The sequence below is a fragment of the Taudactylus pleione genome, unplaced genomic scaffold (genome assembly GCF_031769625.1).
Source record: "Taudactylus pleione unplaced genomic scaffold, aTauple2 ptg000305l, whole genome shotgun sequence".
Classification (NCBI taxonomy): Eukaryota; Metazoa; Chordata; class Amphibia; order Anura; family Myobatrachidae; genus Taudactylus; species Taudactylus pleione.
The window spans coordinates 10536932-10559047 of record NW_028284706.1 but is presented as its reverse complement, the minus strand read 5'-3'; the positions used below and the strand labels follow the sequence as shown (position 1 = coordinate 10559047).

The 22116-nt window shown below is 43.4% G+C and overlaps 1 protein-coding gene across 1 annotated transcript in view; it reads left to right on the top strand.

Moving 5' to 3' along the window:
- The first annotated feature begins 11282 nt into the window (after window positions 1-11282).
- NECTIN3 (nectin cell adhesion molecule 3) overlaps window positions 11283-22116 on the top strand; it is a 120265-nt gene continuing 109431 nt past the window's right edge. The window contains exon 1 of the mRNA XM_088442156.1: window positions 11283-11606. Coding sequence (XP_088298282.1) covers window positions 11501-11606 — 106 coding nt within the window. The 5' untranslated portion in view covers window positions 11283-11500. The remainder of the gene's footprint in view (window positions 11607-22116) is intronic.

The window sequence follows — 22116 nt, the reverse complement described above, 5'->3', positions numbered from 1 at the left end:
GTGAGACACCCCTACGCATATTTGTTTTCAATAAAATATTTAAATATATTTTTTAAAATTATATTTAAACTGTATTACATTTTTAAAAAACTAGACAATTTTTGACCGGTTTTGCCGGCACAAATCGTCAGTAAAGTGGTTAAATGATATTTGTAAAATAAAATAAATCTATTACAATATGCTACATATTGAAAATAAATATTTGCCAGCCTCAATCCTGCTGTTTCAATCTGACTTCCACTTTCCGCTTATATGTATGTCATATTCTAACATTTGTCTTGTATAGTGCTGTACAGTTTTTGGGTGATAACTAGAACAATATGCAGAGAAAGAGGTTAGTTTATTTATAGAAAGTAACTGCAAATAATGTCTTTATAAGCAGGATATATTTTCCCTTAAATGGCAATACCTGGTTAAAATATATTTATTTTTGCTGCTGAACTGTTACATTGGTCTATTCAATGCACGCGGCGACCTTCAGTGGGAGTACTGTATTGTTCTCATGAAAGCAGTGCTCAAAAGCAACCTATTAACCAGTACATATCTCAACTCCACCAGATGGTATTGATATTCTGGATTATAACTATTGTGGAAATGTTCAGTATAACTCAATTAGCCAGAGCTATGCAAACACCAAGGCTTTGCACCTAGGGGTAGACGCAATACATGCAAGCTACCGCCGGAAACTTGCATTATGCTTCTAAGGGCCTGAGTCAGGCCCGGATGCTAAGTTGCGCTCGCTCTGAGCGATGGTCGCCAGTCTGCGCATGCGTATAAGTTGCAGTGCGCAAACTAGTACGAGCGATCCGATTTTGCTCGCTCGACCTGAAAAGACTGCCCAGTGGAATGAGTAACAGATGGCGCCATTTGTGGGTGGTAACAGGGGAAGGTGCTTGAGTGGTGCTGCGAACGCAGGCGTGTCTAACCGTCAGAACGGAGTTTAATGGGTGTGCATAATTAGCAAAGTAGTGTCATTGAACAAGTCACTTGGTTGTTTTTTACCCTGAGGTGCTTGCGGGAGGGTAAGGTCTACCTGAAGCGCTGCGAGCAGCTCCGATGGCTCTCGATGTTACCGATTAATCCTTCAAATACCGGAGATGACATGTGTTGCGAGTGGTAAGGGGGCTTCTTTATACACTACCGAGCGCTTATTGCCGGGACTCGCTAAGACATAGAGGGCGTCCTTACGAGATGCAGTGCGAGTGCTTAATTTAAATATCCGGCTCCTTTTTGCCAGCGAGCTGCCGCAATTTGCGAACGGGTCTGAATAAGGCCCTAAGTACGGTATGGTAGGCTCACCTTCATAGGTTTCAAGCTCAAATCAGCCACTGATGAGATATCCTGCAAAGACGGAACACTTTCCAGCTGTACTCGAGGGTAATTGAATTATCCAGCAAATTTGAAGATGCACACTAAAGCTGGGTACACACTGTGCCGATGGGCGGATCCACCGTCACAGCGGCTGATCAGGTAAACTATACAGACTTACCGATTGGCCGCAGGGCATTTGAATTTGCCCACCCAGTTGAGCTGTCCATCACCGGAGGTCCCTGCAGCAATTGTACGGACTGTTGGCTGACCACCCTTACAGACATCCAGATGTGCAGATATACCTGCAGGGAATCGGTATGATTTACCACCGGACCCATGCCCGTCGGTTGGAATGCAGACAGCGGCATCCCGGCAAAGGAAATCCCGGTCATCAAAGGTAAGTATATACTAACCTATTTCTACCCCCTAACCCTCGTTTAGGGGTGCCTAACCCTAACCCCCCCAACCTAAGTGCCTAAACTTTACCCCCCTTCCCCGCCGTCTACCCACCTTCCTCCAGCCTAAACCTAACCTTCTGGGGGGGTGCCGAACCCTATGTCCCCCCTGGGAACCCAAAACCTAACCCTCCCCCCCTGCGCGGCTATCCGCGCTCGGCGCCCCTTCGATCGGGATGCCGGTCGTCAGGCTCCCAGCTTATATGTAATGACAGGCGTCGGCATATCGACGCCTGTCTTTAGACCCATGCCGGGATATGACAGTCGGGAAGCCGGCTTTCGGGATTAGGTCCGCCGGCTTCCCGACTGCATACCATCTACAGACGTTTGTCCATTTAGTATGCAAGTGACCATAAATTTCTATTGCATAAGAAAATTAGATAACATTCAGATGGTGAAATCTCTAGATCAAGGCAACAAAATAGGGAACCTCTATGGCACTCAACGGAAACATAAAGGTTTCATTGGGCAGGGTGGCTCGATCAAATGGCCTTCATTGTCATGCCTCTATTCATCAGTCAACGCATACATCTGGTGATCTCACACAGAACCTTTAAATCCACCTTTATTCCCAAAGTAAGTCTATCCGGTTGAATGCATCATAAAAAAAGAGGTATTCAAATGATACAAAAATAAAGTTTATTAGCTAGACAACAACCAAAAACCATACTGATTAAATGCAGCAGCAATCCACATATAAAAACATTCCATAAGGCCTAAAAATAGTAAAAACAAAGAAAAATACGAGGGCAATGAAACCCCTGACTGAGGGACCCACACCAAAAATATTATAGGGACAACCACCAATAATAAATGATTAAATACAGCAGCAATCCACATATAAACACATTCCATAAGGCATAGTAAAACAAAGAAAAAAACAAGGGCAATGACACCCCCGACTGAGGGACCCACACCAAAAATGTTATAGGGACAACCACCAATAATAAATGATTAAATACAGCAGCAATCCACATATAAACACATTCCATAAGGCATAGTAAAACAAAGAAAAAAACAAGGGCAATGACACCCCCGACTAAGGGACCCACACCAAAAATGTTATAGGGACACAAACAGAAAAGTGGTTCAAGCATGTCCCATAGAGCAACAGGGTATCCACCGGACTGCTAGATGTAATTCATCCCAGCTTGGCAATAGGGGGGTCTCCAATCAGCTCTCCACAGTTCCGTGACATGTTTCGGATTGAAATCCTTTCTCAAAGTGACACTTGGTTGTGGTGCTTTGAAGAAACTTGATCTAGAGATCTCACCATCTGAAGGTTTTCTTATTTCCTTGTACATTGGAAACACAGGGAAGGACAAAGCCAGAAAAAAAAAGAAGACATTTTTGGTCCCTTACATCAGTAAAAGGACAAACATAAGGGGGGCAACGCCTTTTAGCCTTTCCATTTTTTACATTTGGTACTGTGTAATAGTGTGACTCAGGAAAGGACTGGGCGGCTGTTCTTCGTGCAAGTTATGAACTTTGTTGATTTTTATATCTGCGGATATATCGACCATCTGCTGTGTCTGCGACGTCGTTCACAGACATATCGCGGGTACACACCCGCCGACGTGCTTGCGATATATTGGCCGTTCGATTGAATGGCCGATATATTGTCCACTGTGTTCCCAACTTTAGTCTCTGGAGATGCCTACACAAACTAGAACTCTGTCTAGATTAGGAGCACTGTGTTAAAATGTTAAAGCATCACAAAATGCAATCCTCTACCACTTCAGAACCACCCCTTTCATGAAGTTAAACTTTAGAGGTTTTTCAAATTTTTTAGCTTTGTCAGAACAAAAGGGTGTGTATACTGCATCGCTGGGTGTGTACAGCAGATATGTCTGTGAATGATGTTGTTAACAGACATATCTGATCTGCTGTGTTACACAGCAAATGGCCGACATATCTGAAAATATCGTCCATCTGCTGGTGTGTACTGGCGACCTGCCGATCGCCCGTACACATGCTGCAGCACCAGCGGTGATTGACAGCTTAACTGGGTGGGCGATTTAAATGCCCGCCCATTTGAGCTGTCAAGCCCAGCACATCGGGCAGACAAATTGGTAAGTGTCAGATAGGTCGGCGGGTTGACCTAGTGTGTACCCAGCTTAAAGTGGAAATTCATGACAGGCGTAATGAAATGATTAAGGTGTAATATGCACATCGTAACATCATTTTACAGTTATACTTTTTAGCAGCAGGAAGGGCTGGTAATCTACTCTGGATCCATGAGAAGATGAATATATAAATTATTATTATTGTTAATTTGGACACCACTGCCATATTCCACAGCACTTCCCAGAGAAGAGTAAATCATTCACATCAGCCTCTTATCTATTGGAGCTTACAGTCTAACTGCACACACATGGTCATTTTGTCAGAAGCCAATTACCCCACCAGTTTGTTTCTGTCTGTAGAAACGGAGAAGTGTCCAGAGAAGACTTATGCACATAGAGGGAGAACAACCAAATACTGGATACATTCTACCCTTTAAACTAAACCAGTGGCTGAAATTTCTCATTGAATACGTAAAACTGAAGTGGCAAAGCATAAAGTAATATATCTATATTGGTTGAAATCAAGTAGGCAAAAATAATTATGCTTACAAACACTCTGCCCAGCCACACTCCTCCACATCAGTGCTCTATGCTCTAGGGCCATTGTGGTGTTCTGGGAGCACTGATCTAATGGAAGTGTGTTCACATAGTGCTGGGTACACACTGGCTGACATATCGGCCATTCAAATGAACGGCCAATATATTGTGTGCCCATCAACCAGTGTGTACAGACGAAATGTCTGTGAACGACGTCGTTCACAGACATATCGAGTCGGCTGTGCAGCATGGCCAATAAATATATCTGCTCATCGTGCTGTGTGTACGGGCAGTCAGTCGACCGCCCGTACACTTACTGCAGAGGCCGACGATAAGGGGGTCATGACGCGACCCCTGGACAGCAGATGATGGTTGTTCAGTGAGTATAAACAACCATCATCTGCACATATATGTTCAGAACATTTGATCTGCAGATATATCTGTCAGGTGTGTACCCACCTTAAGGCTCTAGTCTAGTGGTCTACAACCTGTAGCTCGCGGTCTTAATTTTGATAGCTCATCTAGCTGCAGTACTGCCGAGTCAACTAGGAGGAAGTGACCTCGGATGTGTGCTCCCCCATGGCAGAGACGCCATGGTCTGAGTCACAGGGAAGTACGTCAGGTGATTGCTGCTGCCTCTACAGCAATCACCTGATGTGCTTCCCCGTGGTTCCACCCATGGCGTCTATGCTACGGCGGAGCAAGTGACTCCCGCACAGCCCTGCCAGAAAATCACACAGCAGCCCTACCTATATCTTTTGCTCCTCTACTGCACGTACCTCCTTGGAGCCAGTAATGTGGTGCCTGTTCTTACATTTTATTTACAAACGACAACAATATCACTGTATTAATTAAATGCATTGTTATTTTCTATAAAACTTTTTTTTTTAGTATTTTCATTAAATGACCTTCAGTTGTTCAGTTATTAGCCAGATTTTTTTTCTACAATGTTAGGAGAGCTCTTCAGGAGGTTTCACTTTTATAAAGTAGCTCACACCTCAATTAAGGTTGGCGACCACTGCTCTAGTCAACATGACTATTGTGTGATTAGCATATAGCCATATCTCTTCTTAACATCTGCACTCATAATATAAATCATGAAGTAGAAGTAGTGGGACAGACGACATAATAAGTGTAAGTGATTTATCAAAAAACCAGTAAGAAATATTGAATAAACTATAATGCACCATACGCAGGGGAATGTGATTCCTAGTTTAGTGGTTTATAGCACCGTTCTTACTAACCTTTTCGCAAAGCGCGTCTGATGCCACTTTGTTACAGTGATGTGGCACTAGAGCAGTGACAAATGGTAGGACGTGTGCAATCACCATGGTAGCAACATGAGAACATTCCAACTAACTTCCCTGTTTGTTTTATATATATTAAAGTGCAAAACTGTTTATCCAGTATATTAATCCCATAATAGAAAATACACTACAGAAATACAGGAAAGCGCAATTTAAATCGGTAAGATCCATTGTTGTCATGGGGATGAATATATCCACAGGAAATGTGTTGTTGCTATGGCGATAGAAGTTGATCTGTAAAATAAAGAATATAAAAATGTAATAGGTGCACTGAGTGATTTAGAAGTTCCATTTATATGATTATTACTTATATCATAACGTTTCAGTCATTCATCTTCTTGCCTGTCCAATTCTCCTGACAATTAAGGTAAATATAAGAGGAGACAGATTCTCTAGGTCTAATGGTGTAAAAGCCATAATAAAGTTACAGTAAAGAGCAATAAAAGTAATTTGTAAGTAAATAGCAACTACAAAAATTAATTTCTAGTTTTTTATTTTAGCATGCAGTGAACTGGATGTATATTTAAATTGGTGTTTGAAAACACTGTGTCAGGATTCGACCTAGGATTGGACATTACTCACCCCAGCACCGGCTTCCCCTGTCTTCTCGTGCGGTCAGACATCAGGTGCGTCGGGTGAAGCTTGAGGATTTTGCCTTAAGTGCCCCTGAACTTCCATGTGCGGCTCTGTAACTTGGTTACTGAGGTTGCCATCATGGGCGCAGCCATGATACTCTTCATCACCTGACAATGGTAGCATTGTCTTGGTCAGCTGACACTGAACTCCTATGAACTGCTACCTTAGGGTATATAAGTAGGCTCTGGACACCAGGAAGTTGCCTGTGCAACGTCGTCACTTCCAGTGTATGCTAGTTGTCATTCCGTTCCAGTTCTTTGCTCTCACGTTGTTTCTTTTACCATCTCGGTACCACTCTCCGGTGCATTGGGATTCACGCCATGCACTCAGTACACATCAACTGCTGGACCACTCTCCGGTGCGTCTGGATTCGCACGTTGTGTACTCAGTACACACTATTGAATACAATTGCTGGACCACTCTCCAGTGCGCCTGAATTTGCACGTTGTGTACTCAGTACACACTATTGAATCCAATTGCTGAACCACTCTCCGGGGGGTCTGGATTCACACACCGTGTTTTCTGTACATCTCCATTCTAGCAATATCTTTTGAGTTCACCTCCTGTATCAATGGTGCTCCTGTATCCGCACTCCGTGCAGCCACGCTTTCCCAGTCAGCTCAATCACCACCCTCCTCCAGTGCCGGCAGAACGTCCTACTCCTCTGTGGATCTTTCCTCTGGTCTCCCATTGTACCACTTCAGGAATCAATTTCCCTTTGTGCCTACTCTGTACTTGTAGGTAAAGAAACCGTACTCCCAGTGGGCCGTAGCGGTATACTTTTCTCCATTTCCCGCTCGCATCGGATACCTGACCAAAGGACTGCGACCTGCTTGTCGGGAGCAGCTGAAATCAATATCCTGCTTGGAGGGGTCACTGGTGAACACCTCCCGGCAGGTTAGATTCCGCACCCTTGGTCAGATCTCGTCAACGTCCGATACTTGTGGATGAGGAAAACATACATCCAGGCCCCTCGCCTCCGATTTCTCCCTCAGCCCAGGATCACAACTTTCAGCACCTCAAGCGTGACACACTGATGGTATTGTTAAAAACTCCTAGCAAGGGCTAATAATGGTGCATACACAAGGTACAACCTGCACAACCAATGATATCGCTGATAGATTTCCCTCCAACTTTCTGTAGTGAAGGGCAAACGATTTTGGGTAGACTAGATATCTATGATAGATATTTCTGTGAAGTCATGTCTTTCCAGGCAAATCTTGAGAAAATCGTCAAAGTTGGCCCGCATGTACGGTCGACCATAGCTATCGTTATCGTTCATGTGGGAACGTGCATCGTTGGTCGATCGTTCACTGTATAAAAATGAACGATTTATCGTTATCGTTCATGAAAATCGTCCCGTGTGCATGCAGCATAACTTGCACAAAGACTCCAGAAGTTTGTTGGATCTAACCCTAACTTCAACACAGCTTTCTGGTCTTCCTACAGCAAATCTGAGAAAGCTTGATGAAATTAAACAAGGATTTGGGTGAATGTCTATGTATTAAAGGCAACTAAACATAAACCGTGGTAAAAAAAAAAGAGCAATTCAATCTGTTCCATGGTTGAATTTCTCTTATCATTGTAGGCCACACTTTGTTTGGTTAGATGTATTCACCTTACCAACGCTAGTATTCAGATTTCCAAAATGGTTTTTCAATGTTCAAACTGAAAGTAAAAAATTAAAGAAAAGAGCAAAACTATCATTTTATAAAAAAAAAGAGATAATCTTACCTGAGTAAGGAATCGGTATGAAATCCCGGCACTCGGGATGCCTGCTGTCAATATACCAACAGCTGCATCCCGATGTTCAGGATCCCGACAAGGGTCCGGTAAGTATGTTAACCGTCCCCCCTTCTCCCCCTAAGCCTCCTTTTCTGTATTCTAACACAAACCCTCCCTGTTAGTGCCTAAACCTTATCCTCCCCCCTTGGTGCCTAAACCTAACCCTCCCCACTTAGTGCCTAACCCTAACCCCCCTTACTCCCCCCAATGTTGCCTAACCCTAAACCACCCCCGGGGGTACCTAACCCCCCGTGATGCCTAAACCTAACCCCCCCCCACCCCACCGCAGATAAGACCTAACAAGTCTGGCTATAATTACAATCGGCATCCCGGCTGTTGGGATTCCAGCATTGGGATGTCCACTACTGTTGGTATTCCGGCGCCAGTCTTTTAGCTGGTTAGTGGCATTCCGGCGCCGTGGTTTCGTCAGCCGGCATGCCGGTTGTAGGTATGTTAACTACATCCCCTGAGTAGATAGTAATTATAAACTTAACAGTATCAAACCAGCTGTAACACTGAGACAAGCATACTCTGTATATATGTATGAAGAAATTGTAAAAATCATTCTATATAAACAATACTTATAGGTAGCATTTGCATTATTTCTTCGCCTACAAGCTTACAGCACAGATATCAATAAGCATTCGTCTACCTTAAGGTCTGTTTTTCATTTTATACTTTTTATATTGAAATCGTATTAAAATCGCAAGCAATTTCCATCCATTTTCTATTTCCATTAAAGAGAAAAATGTGCAGCCTTGCACCAAAATCACTTTCAGAAAAGTGCACTAAAACATAGCTATTTGCTTGGGTATGAACACGAGAGACAAAATTTACTAAGTGGCAGGTTTGGTGTGATCACTATGATCTGTGCAGGCTTCGATATTTTAAAAGTATAGAAATAGTCAATTTAAAAATAAAATATGTGGCGTCCCCCCACACCCAAGTAAATAACCAGTCCAGCCCTCTTAGCCTAGGCTGGTATTGAAAAATAGGTGAAAAACAGCGTGGAGATTACCGTATCTTCCAATAACCAGCACCAGCCAGGGGGATAACGCTATAGCAGAGAGTCACACAGAGTAGGGTCCCCCTGCCATAATGCTAACCAGCCCCAAACTGGTCAGCCCAGGGTTGGAATACCTCTGAATTTCGGCCCACAAAAAATGGGGTCCGCCCTCCCGAGGGACAACTGGCCTTGGGCTGAAAGCCAGCCCTGGCATGATGGCACTTTTAGAAGCAGACGTGCCAGCATTCCCGGACATTAAGGGCCTGCTGGCGCTCGTAGTCCATCTGTAAAACAAATATTAAAATAAAGACAAGATACACACACCGATTGTTGTAATTAAAAAAAAACACTCATCCACACATTACTCTTTCTCCAATGTACTGCTCACCATATCCTGTGATGAGGTCCTCTTTGATCCATGGGGGTCTATGTACTAAGTAGAGATGTGAGGGTTCGGTTCCCTGAGAACTGACAACAACCGAATTTAGGAGTTTTGAGTCGAACGTAGTCCGAGTTCGGACTCACTTTGGGCTACCGAGTCGAACAGAGTCCTGATTCTGATCTTCCCGCAGCTCAAAACTACATCACTTTAGCTGTTTTTTTATTTTAAAAATACAGATCCAAAACCAAAACACGTGAGGGTGCTTTTGCAAATCCAAAACACGAAGACGAATCCGGATCCAAAGCCAAAACAGGGGAGTCGGTGCACATCTCTAGTACTAGGCTTGGAGAGAGATTGGTTGATACTTTACCTCCATCAACTATATCTCTCTCGAAGGCTTGGTACATCTACCCCATGGTCTTTGCGCCGATTGGCTAGGCTGGTTGTCCCTCATGAGGGGGGACATTTTATATTTTGGGGGTCACAACATTCTGAGGGATTCCAGCCCTGGGCTGTCCAGTTTGGGGCTGATTAACATTATTGCAGGGGGACCCTCCGCTGTTTGGCTTCCTGGTGCCAGTTATTGTAAAATATGGGGAACCCCATGCCATTTCCTCCCCTATTTTCCAATGCCAGCATAGGCTCAAAGGTCTGGCGCTGGTAACCGATTTATTTGTGTGTGTATGTGTGGGGGCTCACTTTTTTTTTTTTTAATTAACTATTTCTATACTTTTAAACATAACAAAGCTTGCAGTGCCTCACTCAAAGTCGTCTGCCACAGGCAGGTCTATTGTTTGGGTGGGTTTGCTGGAAGTTTTCAATACCCCGTCTTCATAAATCAGGAGATTCTATTCTACTCTATGGTCTGTAGCATTGATGGTGCTTTAATATTCAATTGTATTGTAAAGCACACTTTCTCTGCGGTTTTGGCCTTAGTAAAATCACCACAAAGCGGCCGGGATTTAGAACCCGACCAAGTAAATTTAGCCCGAGCTCTAGCTTTCTTGCAATTTTCATAGGATTGCAGTGCTAGTAAAATTGCTGAGATGTTGAAAACCCACAGGTAATGCTTTGTGTATACTTTGTTCAAGTACTACCAATGTAACCTTGTTTTCATACAAATCTAGCAGCAATGCTTTAGTTATTATTTCTATTTTCACGTGTAGTAAAAAGGATATTCTACAGCTGTATATAGGCTTATGTGTGTTCAAACAAAAGCATGATAAAAGTTTGGATGAACATTAGCAGTTATTCTGCCTGGTACCAAAGCATGTGAGGTGAGGAGCTTCTTCATGCAGAACAACCTATGGACGATCAGTGCTTCGGTTACATAATAAATGATATGAATATAATAATAACCTCTGTGGCAATTGATCAGGGGCCATCTTAATCTACAGGACGGTGTGAGAAATTAGAACCCAGACAACTGCAACTATTCTGAGCAGCAGCGGCGACCGGAGGGGAGGGGGTGACTTCATAGTCACACAACAACCACAAATATTTTGCTTCTTATGGGAAATGAAGGCACGGGCTATGGTGGGGAAGTCCATGCTGGCACAGAGACGTGTTGGGAATACGTAACCAGCGCTGGCTGTACTGGAGGATACATCTCTCAGCTCCTCTCAGTCACTTTGGACTCTGATCGCAGTGATTACACGCCGCCTCCTGGCTGCTGCACAGGGCTTGGAGGGGAAGGGTCTCTCGTTGATCCTGAGCGTCCTCGCACATCCCCGGGATGCGACCAGTTGGTGTGGCAGGTCAGGGGATGACACATGGTCCTTGCTGGGATTGGGGACCTGCCTCCGCCACTACCAGTACCAGGCTCTCCGGTGACCTCTGAGTAGATCTGTCTGGCCTGGCCCCTCCCAGTCGGCTCGGGTTCTGCTGCGGCGCATCCCAGCCACCACCCCCTTCCATGCTCCCTCCGAGCAGTGTGAGCCGCCTTGTGTTACATTACGGCAGCTGCTCCTGTGAGCCGGGGAGAGGAGGCAGTAGCGGTCCTTGCACACACAGGCATGGCGTGGAGGAGGAGGTGGAGAAGGTCCCTTGCCTGCGACCAGGATCCGGTCCTGCGATCCCCCTGTGCCCTCGCCGTGCTGCTGCTGCTGTGCAGGGTGTGCGGTGAGTGTTGGGGAGGGGGCGGGGTTGCTGTTGCTGTGTGTGAGGAGGGGAATCTCTGATCTTTAATAACTGCTAGGTTTTGCTGCCAGTTATTATCTTCCACAACTTTTTGTTGCACAGTCATATTAACCACAGTTTGTACCCCAACCCCACCCTGTGCCATCTCCCCGGGCTGAGAAAGCAATAGGTGCTGCTGTTCCTCGCTGCTATTCTGGTTCTCACTTGTCGCTGTGTTAAAACCGTTACTTGCTGGTTACTTGTAGCCTGGTGCTGTGTATGAGTATGTATGTGTGTTACCCTCCTGTGTGCAGGAAGTACATGTCTTTAGTACATAGCCCACTGTAAACATTCCTTTGCAAATAGTCACTGCTACTCTCGGCTGCAGGCTGGTTTAATAAAGCCCCTTCCCATCAATATAGCAGTGTCCCCTGAGCACCTCTTTCTCTCCATGTTTAATTTCATAAATTCATTTCATTCTGGCTTTTGAACTTTGTAGTCTGACCGGGTTCTTGTGTAGAGCCCCCTTCTTCTACCCCTCCCCCCCTTGCAGTCAATTGTCTGAGTTCGGTATGGGCTGAACCTCCTTTAAAAAGCCATGTTATGTGGGCCTGTAGTCTCTTCTACAAGTCCTCATTGCCTGGGACTAGTGTGTATGTATTGGTGCTGCTGCTCTGTGGTGGGGACTGGCTACTCACTGTTTGTGACCTGGGAGACCACAGCTTGTGCTGATGTCACTGGGAGCTGGAGGAGGCGTCTCACTTGTATGGAGTCACAGTGGAGTGTCATGTTGTGTGACAATAGGGATTAACCTTCGCTTTGGTTACCACCTGTGCTTGCAGAAGTATTGTCAAGGCTTTCTATTTTCTTTTGGTCACTGTGTGGACTAGAGATATGGTCAGGATTACAATGCCTGTAATATAAAACCTACTAAAGTGTTTCAAAATAAATATTTTATATTGTTAGTACTCAGTAGATTAACCAGCTGGGCTGGTATTTCCTTCAAGTATGTGACAGGAAGGCATTGTGCACAATCAGGCTTATTTAATGAGGTATATAGTCCTACCCCTCAAACTTTCCTTTATTGGACCAAAATTCTGCTCTCTCCTTATTATTCCTAATCATTATCTATTTGTGGTACGATACATGCATAAAAAAACTCCTCAGTTGTCCCTGAAAAGTGACAGTTTGAATCCTAAATGTATAAAGGCAGACAACGAACCCTACATATTATTACTTGTTTTAATGCTGTGTGTACAGTGTACATAATATTCTTACTTTATATATAAATAGATAAGCAGATAATGATAATTCTATCAGAATTGTATACTTTTTACATTTTAACTATATCTGATATCTTTAGTGTCATGTCCAAAGTACAAACTACTAGCTCTTTTGCAGTAATGCTTGTCAGGTGTTTTCTTCCGCCTCCAAACATCGTCCTTCTGTACCTAGGGCAATAATCTGTATTGAATTGATGTTTAAACATACCCGTTCACTGAATAAAATCAACCCAGGTAGCTGTGTGGAGGGGTGCATTGGACACTCTCATATATCCTAACCTTGTTCACCCTTTGCATTTGGATCTGCAGTATAAATTGTGCCTTATGTTTGACCCTCAGTAACATATTAAACATGTCATGTTAAGAAGTGTTAACATTGATGTCTTTGCAAATATTGAAATATCAATAACAGTACTATTGTTAATAGTTATGTGTATATGTCCTACGTATTATGCAGGACTTTTCAAGGCATATTTAATTATTCACATCAGTACCTGCATCAGTGCAGTTTATATTCCCTACCACATGGACACACACGCTTGTGCAATCTCCATATTTGTTACATGATTTGTAATATCTGTTAATAACAAAATAATTGTTTTTCCGAAATCAGTGAAGCTTAAAATTGTAAGAGTTCACATATAAGGGACACCCCTATCTGCCCAAATCTTCCCGTATTCCAGTATAAACAAATTGCAATACTTGTTAATTATATGGGTGGTGCACTCGAAATTGAGGAACTGCTCAGACCTGGACCCATTCCAACCTGTCAGTGCAGGGATTCAGTTATCCGCTTTATGGGCGAGTTGGCAGACTTAATTTGGCTGTGGGGGGAAAAAACTAAAAACACCGAAAGCAGCAGGGGACACAAGGCATATCTAACTTGGAGCCTGTACAATTAACAAGTATCTAAATTACCTTTCACAAAAGAAGGTTGTCATTTTATACAAATTAATCTGCTGTGCTATAAAATCTTGTGTGACTGGCACAAAAGCAGTCATGAATGTATGATGTATACATCGTCACACTAATGGTGCATACACATGGCCAGATTTTGTGTCAGATCTGAACGATAACGATTTAAAAATTTGTTCAGTCGTTTATATCTGATGTCAGATAACGATATCTGACATCTGATGTGTTTTGGAGTCAGATTTGGATGATTTCATTCATTTTAATACTACTGTCTGAAATCGTTCAAATCGTTTGTAAAATCGTTGGTAAAAATCGTTCATCGTTCCTCTGACAGATCTGACCGTGTGTATGCACCATTACTGTTCAGAGAAAACAAAGATGTTATGACATTTAATAACAATAAACATTTCTCCAAATTACAGCATGTTGGAATAATTTGCTGTAGTTTAGTTTCAATTTGAACAATGAGATGTCTATTATTATGTTTTATCTTTTATGTACCATTTAGTGTACACAGTGCTGTGGGTTAGATCTAAAAAAGCTAACAAAATAAACAACATAAATGACATTGAACCATCACATACTTGAGTTAAGGTGCCTACACACTTGGCGATGTGCTCAAGATGTAGGATTTCCCTTGAACTCTACCCCGGCAGCTTCCCGGCGGTCCTGCACACTATTTGGAGTAAAAAATTTCCAATCTGACTTGATCTCTCGTGCATCCAGTGCATTGTGTCCCAGATTGGCAAATCTGCCCTACAGCACGGCACACCTGACGATGCCATGTGCGACCAGCGGGGACGCGCATCGTGATCGTGAGTGGGAACTCACGATTTGGGCATTTTTTTATACGATCTGCCGTTCCGATGCGTCGGAATCGGCCAGATCGTGTAAAAAATTGGCAAGTGTATAGGCACCTTTAGTGTATGAGGACACACATGTAAGAACATTGCATGAATACAAAACCGTATAGTAAAATCACGTACAGGTAGTGTTGTTGAGTACAAGGTAGAGGTAGTGCAGCTCACTGTAGCTGATTGGTGCAGGCAGTGCTGAGTCACAGGGGAAGGCATAACAGCTCTCAATGATCCCTTCATATGGGTGAACAAACAGTATCAAAGTTGCTGAAGGGGATGAGGAGATAAAAGACAAGGAGCAAGGATAGTGCGAAAGGGAAGAGGGCTCTGTCCAAGAGCTTACATTGAAAATGGTGGGAATGGACATTGGAGAGAGTGACAATGGAAGGAGACAAGGTGGAGGGAGAGAGAGTGAGGTGTTAAGAGGAGGGTTTTTAGGCTTTAGTGAAAAAGTGTGTTTTTGTGCTTGTTTAAAGCTGGTGACTCTGGTAGAAAGTGTTGAACAACACCCGCCAATATAATCCATTGTAACTGAATATAATGCTGTGCTCCCCAACATCCCAAGAGCTGCTTGCAGCATTTTGAAGGTGGAATGCTGTGGTATCACAAACGAACATGGTGTCTTATTACGTTTTGAGATATTCTGATTGCATCTCACTTACAATACTACACTTTCCTATTCAGAAAACCGCGGCGCTATAAATTGCTGTCTGACCTTGCGATTAGTAAGGTAATGGGAGAGTCAGAAGCAGAGCATTTTGTACTATGTGTCATACTGGATAGTGATGTGGAACTGATCGGACAAGTTACGTTTTACCATCATTTCTTTTAACATTTTTACAAACCACTACCATTGAAACACAACAATATTTTCTTTATAGGTCTATGCGGGTGTGCCAGTAGGACAGATCTTGTTAGCCTGGTTAATCATAAACATTAGTGTGTTTGAACTGAGATTAGCCATTGTAGCAAATCTGTGCTCTGGATTGCAATACAAGTCATTTTAAAACTTGTGTTTTTGTATCCAGGAGTCCTAGAAACAATTACTAATATTACTCTTAAGTACATATTGAGACTATATATACTCCATAAGCAGCACTGCGGGTAGTAATGCTGAGTCACTGGATCTATGGTTTCTATTCTGAGCACTGTACTATTTGTATGGTGTTTGTATGTTCTCCTCCTATATATGTGTGTTTCTTCCTACCGTCCTAAAGTATATTGGTTAGTTAATGTTAGTGTGCATGTTTGTGTGGTAGAGAATTTAATGGCCTAATTTATCAATGAGTTTTATCATTCACAGCGAGTGATATAACTCGTTGCGTATGATAATGGTGCTCCAGCCAATCAGCTTCTAACTATCATCTATTTGAAAAGTGACAGTTGTTGAGAGCTGATTGGCTTGAGCACCATTTATCATACGCAACCAGTTTTATAATTAGTTGTGAATTATAAAACTCATTAGACTGTAACTTCCGCTGAGGAACTGTTTTAAATGTAGTGTTCACTCTAGCACCCTGCATCTGTCACAACCCGTGCAGTTCCTCTTTCCTGTCTGGGGTGTCACTCTCTGCGCTGGTGGTTCTAGCACACTCTGGTCTGTATCAGCAGTTTGTTGCATCAGCTGTGTGTGGTAGAAGCACCAGAGTAGAGAACGACAGCCCAGGCAGGAAAGAGGAACTGCATGGGTTGTGACAGATGCAGGATGCTAGAATGAACACTAGTAAACAGTTATTCTCTATAAAGCTGCTATATAAATAAAGCGTAATAATAATAGTACTAATTGAGTTTGTCATCATGCTGCTTGCTCATGAGGTTTTTCAAATTGAATCTCCCCCTACTTGTTGGTGTTTTTCTGTTTAGAAAACTTGCTCTATAACTATGTGCTGAAAATTGATTGGCTATCTGTCAGCTGCAATCCTTTAGGGAGCACCTTTTCTAAATATACCAGTAGGTGACTGGTATACTACTCAATAATATAGATTACTGTACTGATATCGGGTAACTCTTTGAGGGAGCACCTTTAAATCACATAAGTTTGTGCTATGCACTATATTTAGTGTTTTTTTTTTTTTTTTTAAACTGTAAAAAGTAATAAATATTTTGTGTTTTTAAAAGGCTCCCAAACTTATTGGAGACCATCCACAACACTACTACCATCCACACGGTGAAAAAGAAACGCCTATTGCCAAGATTATAGCTCTCTTCTGCCCCCTCCTGCTGGAGGATGCATACGGCACATTGCCTGACAGCTGTTCCATCAAAGGGGGGAATTCAAGTAGCTGCAGAGTTTACCCCTCGGCTACCCGAGGGGTAAACTCTGTGGGGAAATGTTATTCAATTAAATAGCATTTTACCTGCACAGCAAAGCAGGGGTTAACGTGCGCTAATCCGATGATTCCACGTAAACGGCAGAGTCAATGGGTCTTCCCTACGCTTTAAGCCCAGAGGGTACCTTATCTTGCTGACTCTTTCTTGCAGCTCACGAAGCTAATTGAATCTCTTGCGAATTGAATATGTCGGTGTAGTTAATAGGATTCCCCCCAAAGAGTTACATGATATCCATATTGGTGTCACCAGTATTAGTGGGTGTCCTGCAGGCCCCTACTGTTATACTTGGGTGCTCTCTGAAGGATTATGGGTGGGATGCATCAAGCATCGCATTTTTTGATGTGATGCATCCGGCCAATCATCACATGCATGCCAGCGTTTAGTAACGCCGTTGCATGGTGATTGAAGCAAAGGATTGCTCTCCTGATGAGAGCTATCCTTTGCGGCGTGAGGGACTTCTGGGTTTAAAGATGGCGTTGCCTAACTGGACCAAGCTCTGGAAAGTTTAGCTTTCTGGAGTTTGGTGCATATGCGGGCAAATCCCTGAAAACATTTTCGGAGATTTGACCGCATTTTTTATTATAGTGCATCCTACCCTATGTTTCTACTTTTTATTTTCTATAATTCTCTTCTTTACTTGTATGGCTAGTAAACAAATCATTCCAACACTTACCTGTTTATAGTCATAACACCACATACTGAACCGCATCAGGTTAGCGCCATAACACCCCTATCTCTATACACAAATTCCAGAGGGTGGACCCCCTTTGTGACAGCAACTCCCAAGACGTAGTTGTATACCTGGAATATTTTACCAACTTTTACTTTCATTTGTACATTCTTTTCTCTTTCTTTTTTTCTTCAGTCAGGAATAATGATAGACAATTGGCTTCTGAGAATATCTCTGGAAAGAGTGTATGTTTCTGTTGCATGCATTGTGTCGCTTATATGATCTTTGAAAAGTTTAGAGTAGGTGTAGCCATGGAACAAGGTAGAGGGGTTAAAGTAGTTCTTGGTTTTTAGAAAACGGTTACACACTGTCCACTGCATTGCTTCTGTAGAGAGAAACCTATTACAGTAGTGTTTTTCTTTTTCCTAATGGCTTTTGTCTTTTATCCACAAGTCATCAACATCATCTAATTAAGTATTTTCCTTGCCTAATTTGGTGTTACTCTCTATAGCTGGTCTTTGTATGCTAAGGATTTAGTTTTCCCTAACTATGCAGTAAAACTCTTAGAGATTGTAGAGCGTATACTGTAGCTTGTGTGCTGATTTTTATTTAACCACCTCATAATCAGCCCACATTTTTGTATTCCTTTGGACAAGGGGTCACTTTTTCTTAAGCTGCATACACACGGAACGATATTGTGAATGATATGAACGATAACGTTATCGTTCATACCGTTTAATATCGTTCCGTGTGTATGCAAGACATCGTTAACGATGCTGGCCAATCTGACGATTTTGTCAGATCCTGCAAGTCCGGGGATGCAGCCAGTGACGTCAGTGAAGGATATCGTTAACGACATTGAGCCCAGCAGGTGAGGGACAACACTGAACGATATAGCTCACGGAGCATATTGTTCCATGTGTACCCGGCTTTAGTCTTTCATGGTGTACTTATTATTGTGGGATGGAGAGAGCTTTCATTTGGCAGCATATAAATTACTATAGTCTAATTTTTTTTTAATCAGTTGCACACACAAAATAACAAATTCTTTCCTATTTATCTTGGTTAGAAATGCCAAATCTGTGTGCTTCAATAACTGACCACATTATATGTTCTACAAACAAAGGAGTATATATTAGCTTTCAAAGTTGAATTACTGTATGATGTGACCACAAAGGGTTTTGACAGAACCCCTAAAATACACACCCTACTGCAATACTATATGGACATTTAAAACGGCTCATTTTTTTTTTTTTTATTGCTCCGTCTTTTTTCTTATATAAAAAAACCTGTTCCCATTGCAATATTTTGTTGTCATGATAAATACACAAATGACACACACCCCAAAATAAGTTTTTTACTACATCTCCTATGTGCACTTAACCCTCTAAATCAGGGATGGGGAATCTCAGACCCGGTGGCCGTATAAGGCCCGCGGAAGCATTTGGTCTGGCCCTCGGAGCTGTTTTCTGCTAACCTCATCTGGCTAGAAGGGTGTCTAGAATGGCACCCTGCAGCCAGAATCTATGCAGCAGTGCAGCCTGGAGCGTTCTTAGGATGCTTCAGATGGTCACACCGCTGCCCTTCTAGCTCCCTGGAGCATCCTCAGGATGCTCCGGGCATTGCTGTAATCACCGGCTATTGTGGCCCCGCCCAGTGTGACGTCACATGGAGTGGGCGTAGCCAGGCCCACAAATAATATTGTGTGTATATATATATATATATATATATATATATATATATATATATATACAATCTCAAAATGGCCCTCGGCAGTAAAAAGGTTCCCCATCCCTGTTCTAATGGACACATTATATGGTCCAGAAATGATGGTGCACATTAGGCTTCCATAGATAATATTTTCGCATAATACTGTCCTTGCAGTGCCTGAACATTAGTTAGGAACACCTACAAATTAATGTGATCTAGAAACCCACCACCACCAAAGTATTTATTATTATATTGCGCATTTTGAGGCAGATTTAATAAACACAACTATAATGCGGATTATCAGGAAACATAACAATTGTTTTTGCTTGCACCTCTTATGCTGGCCATACACGTTGCAATTATCGGGACGATCCGCCCGATATCGCCAGATCACCGCGATAATTGTAGCGTGGGGGGGGCGACCGAGGGTTAAATATTGCTCGGTCGGGCATGCTGGATTGTCCAGCATGCCCGTCCGATGCAATATTTACCCGGTAACTGTCGGCCGCATCAGGCAGTGTATGCCCAGCGCGGCCGACAGATAGACATTTCCTGTGTTCCTTCCTACGGAAGGAACAGGGAAATGTCTCCTCCCCCGGGGGCGGAGCGCAGATGTCGGGCTATACACTGTGAGATTTCTCTCACAGTGTATGCCGCGGACATCTGCGGCTGGCAGCCGGCCAGATAAAATGTCTGTCGGTCTGACAGACATTTTATCTTGCCGTGTATACCCAGCATTAGAAGGAGAGGACATAGCTAGCAAGTCAGGTCAGTAAATAGAAAAAAACCCACGGTGGATAAGGGCATAAATGGGCTAGTAGGGGAAATGCAATGGTTAGGGTCCATAAAGAGACATGACTAGCCACCAGAGTCAGTGTGTCCAGCCCAGAAAGGCTAGCCAGCATTTTTGCAACTACAATGCATGGGGCCAAATGTAGTAGGATTACAGTTTAGACCAGTGATTCCCAAACTTTTTGGACTTGCGGTGCCCTAGTGCATCAGAATTGTTTTCACGGCGCCCCTAAGCCAAAAGTTTGTTATTGAGAAATTCAGAAAAAAATGTAGTGCAGTAGTAAAGTTAAGTGAATTGTGCTGACCTGTCATCCTTAGGTTCATTTACTGTATGTAATGGGTGACAGGTTTGTGCTTCTGTTTGTTTACATTACATTGACCATAATTAATTTGATTTGGTGCTGGACCACCAACTTGAGGCACCCCTGCAAGAGTCCCGAGGCACCTCAGGGTGCCGCGGCGCACAGTTTGGGAACCACTGATTTAGACAATGTAAGAGTTTAGCAGTAATTTCTCACACTATTACATTGGTCGAGTTGTATCTTCAATATGGGAAAACATCTTGAGTTTGCATGAGCGTTGAGTTTTTTGGGCGTGAAAACCATGGGAGTTTGCATGTTTTTCAGACAAAAAAAAAAAAAAAAAGACTCTTTACATTGGCCGAGTTTAAAAAGTGTGAGAAAACTCTCACCCTATTAAATTTGGCCCATGGTCTGGGCTTATCCTCCTGTGACTGACTGTCAAATATTAGTTTAGGGGCAAGCACCGGCCCATAGTATAAGAGCAGTCGCCCATTTCTTAAAGTGGTTTTAGGTACCATGGATATGGTAGAAATTCCACATTAATTGTATCATATGGCACGCTGCTTACCAGTGCAACCTATGGCTTTCCAGTTATTTTGGAAGTTCCATCTTGCCCTCGGCAGGACATGCTGTGCTTTGTAATTCCACATCACAGAAGAGCAAAAGACACTGATACAATAAAAGTGTAATTGATTGAAGGCCACTTGCCTTGTATTCTGGCTGAACTGCTTCACCTCTAGCTTCTCTGGAGCAATGCAGGATAGCTGATTCCATCCATGTGGAAGCATGTATTGCTATACAAAGTCTGATATTTTAAGGTCTTGCGTTATACACAAAAAAAAAAAAAAACTTTTATTGCCACAATTAATTAATTTTAAAATATTACTGGGGCTGCTCAACGATTATTCAACTGCCCGAAGTGTTGAGGATATAGGGGCTTAGGTATCAAGCAATGAAAAGCGTTGAGGGGTGGACCAGTGGAGAAGTTGCCGATGGCAACCAATCTGCTTGAAATAGCATTTATCAAGTACAGTCTGTAAAATAATAGGCAAGAGCTGATTAGTTGCTATGGGCATTAGTTGCTATGGGCAGTGGCGGAACTCCCGGAGACAATGGAGTTATTTGCCGCCAGGCGTCAGCCCTGAAGGGGGCACCTGGCTCCATTGTCCCCGGGAGCTGCATGGAGAAGGAGCGCCGCTGCTCGGCGCTCCACCTCCATTGGCGTAACTACGGGCGGTGCAAGGGGTGCGGTCGCACCCCCTGCACCCTCCATTTGCCGGGCGCCCGCTGAGTGTGTTACCAGCAGGCACCCGGCTCCTATTCAAACCCCGGCGGCAGCCAGAGGACGGAGCTCCCTCCGTCTTCCGGGTCCCACAGTGTACTATGGGAGTGACATCATAACGTCACTCCCATAGTGCCGAGGAGCGGACGCCGGGGACGGAGCTCAGGAGCACTACATGTGTATATATAAAATATAAATGTACTAGTTGCAGGGGGCAACTACCGGGGGGCTCACTGCTGGGGAGCAATACATAGGCGGGCACTGCATAGGGGGACCACTACTGGGGGCATTATAGAAAAGGAACTGCATAAGGGGGGCGGCGGCAGCTGGGGCTGGCATAGGTGCTGGGGGTTGGTACATTATAGTTTGGG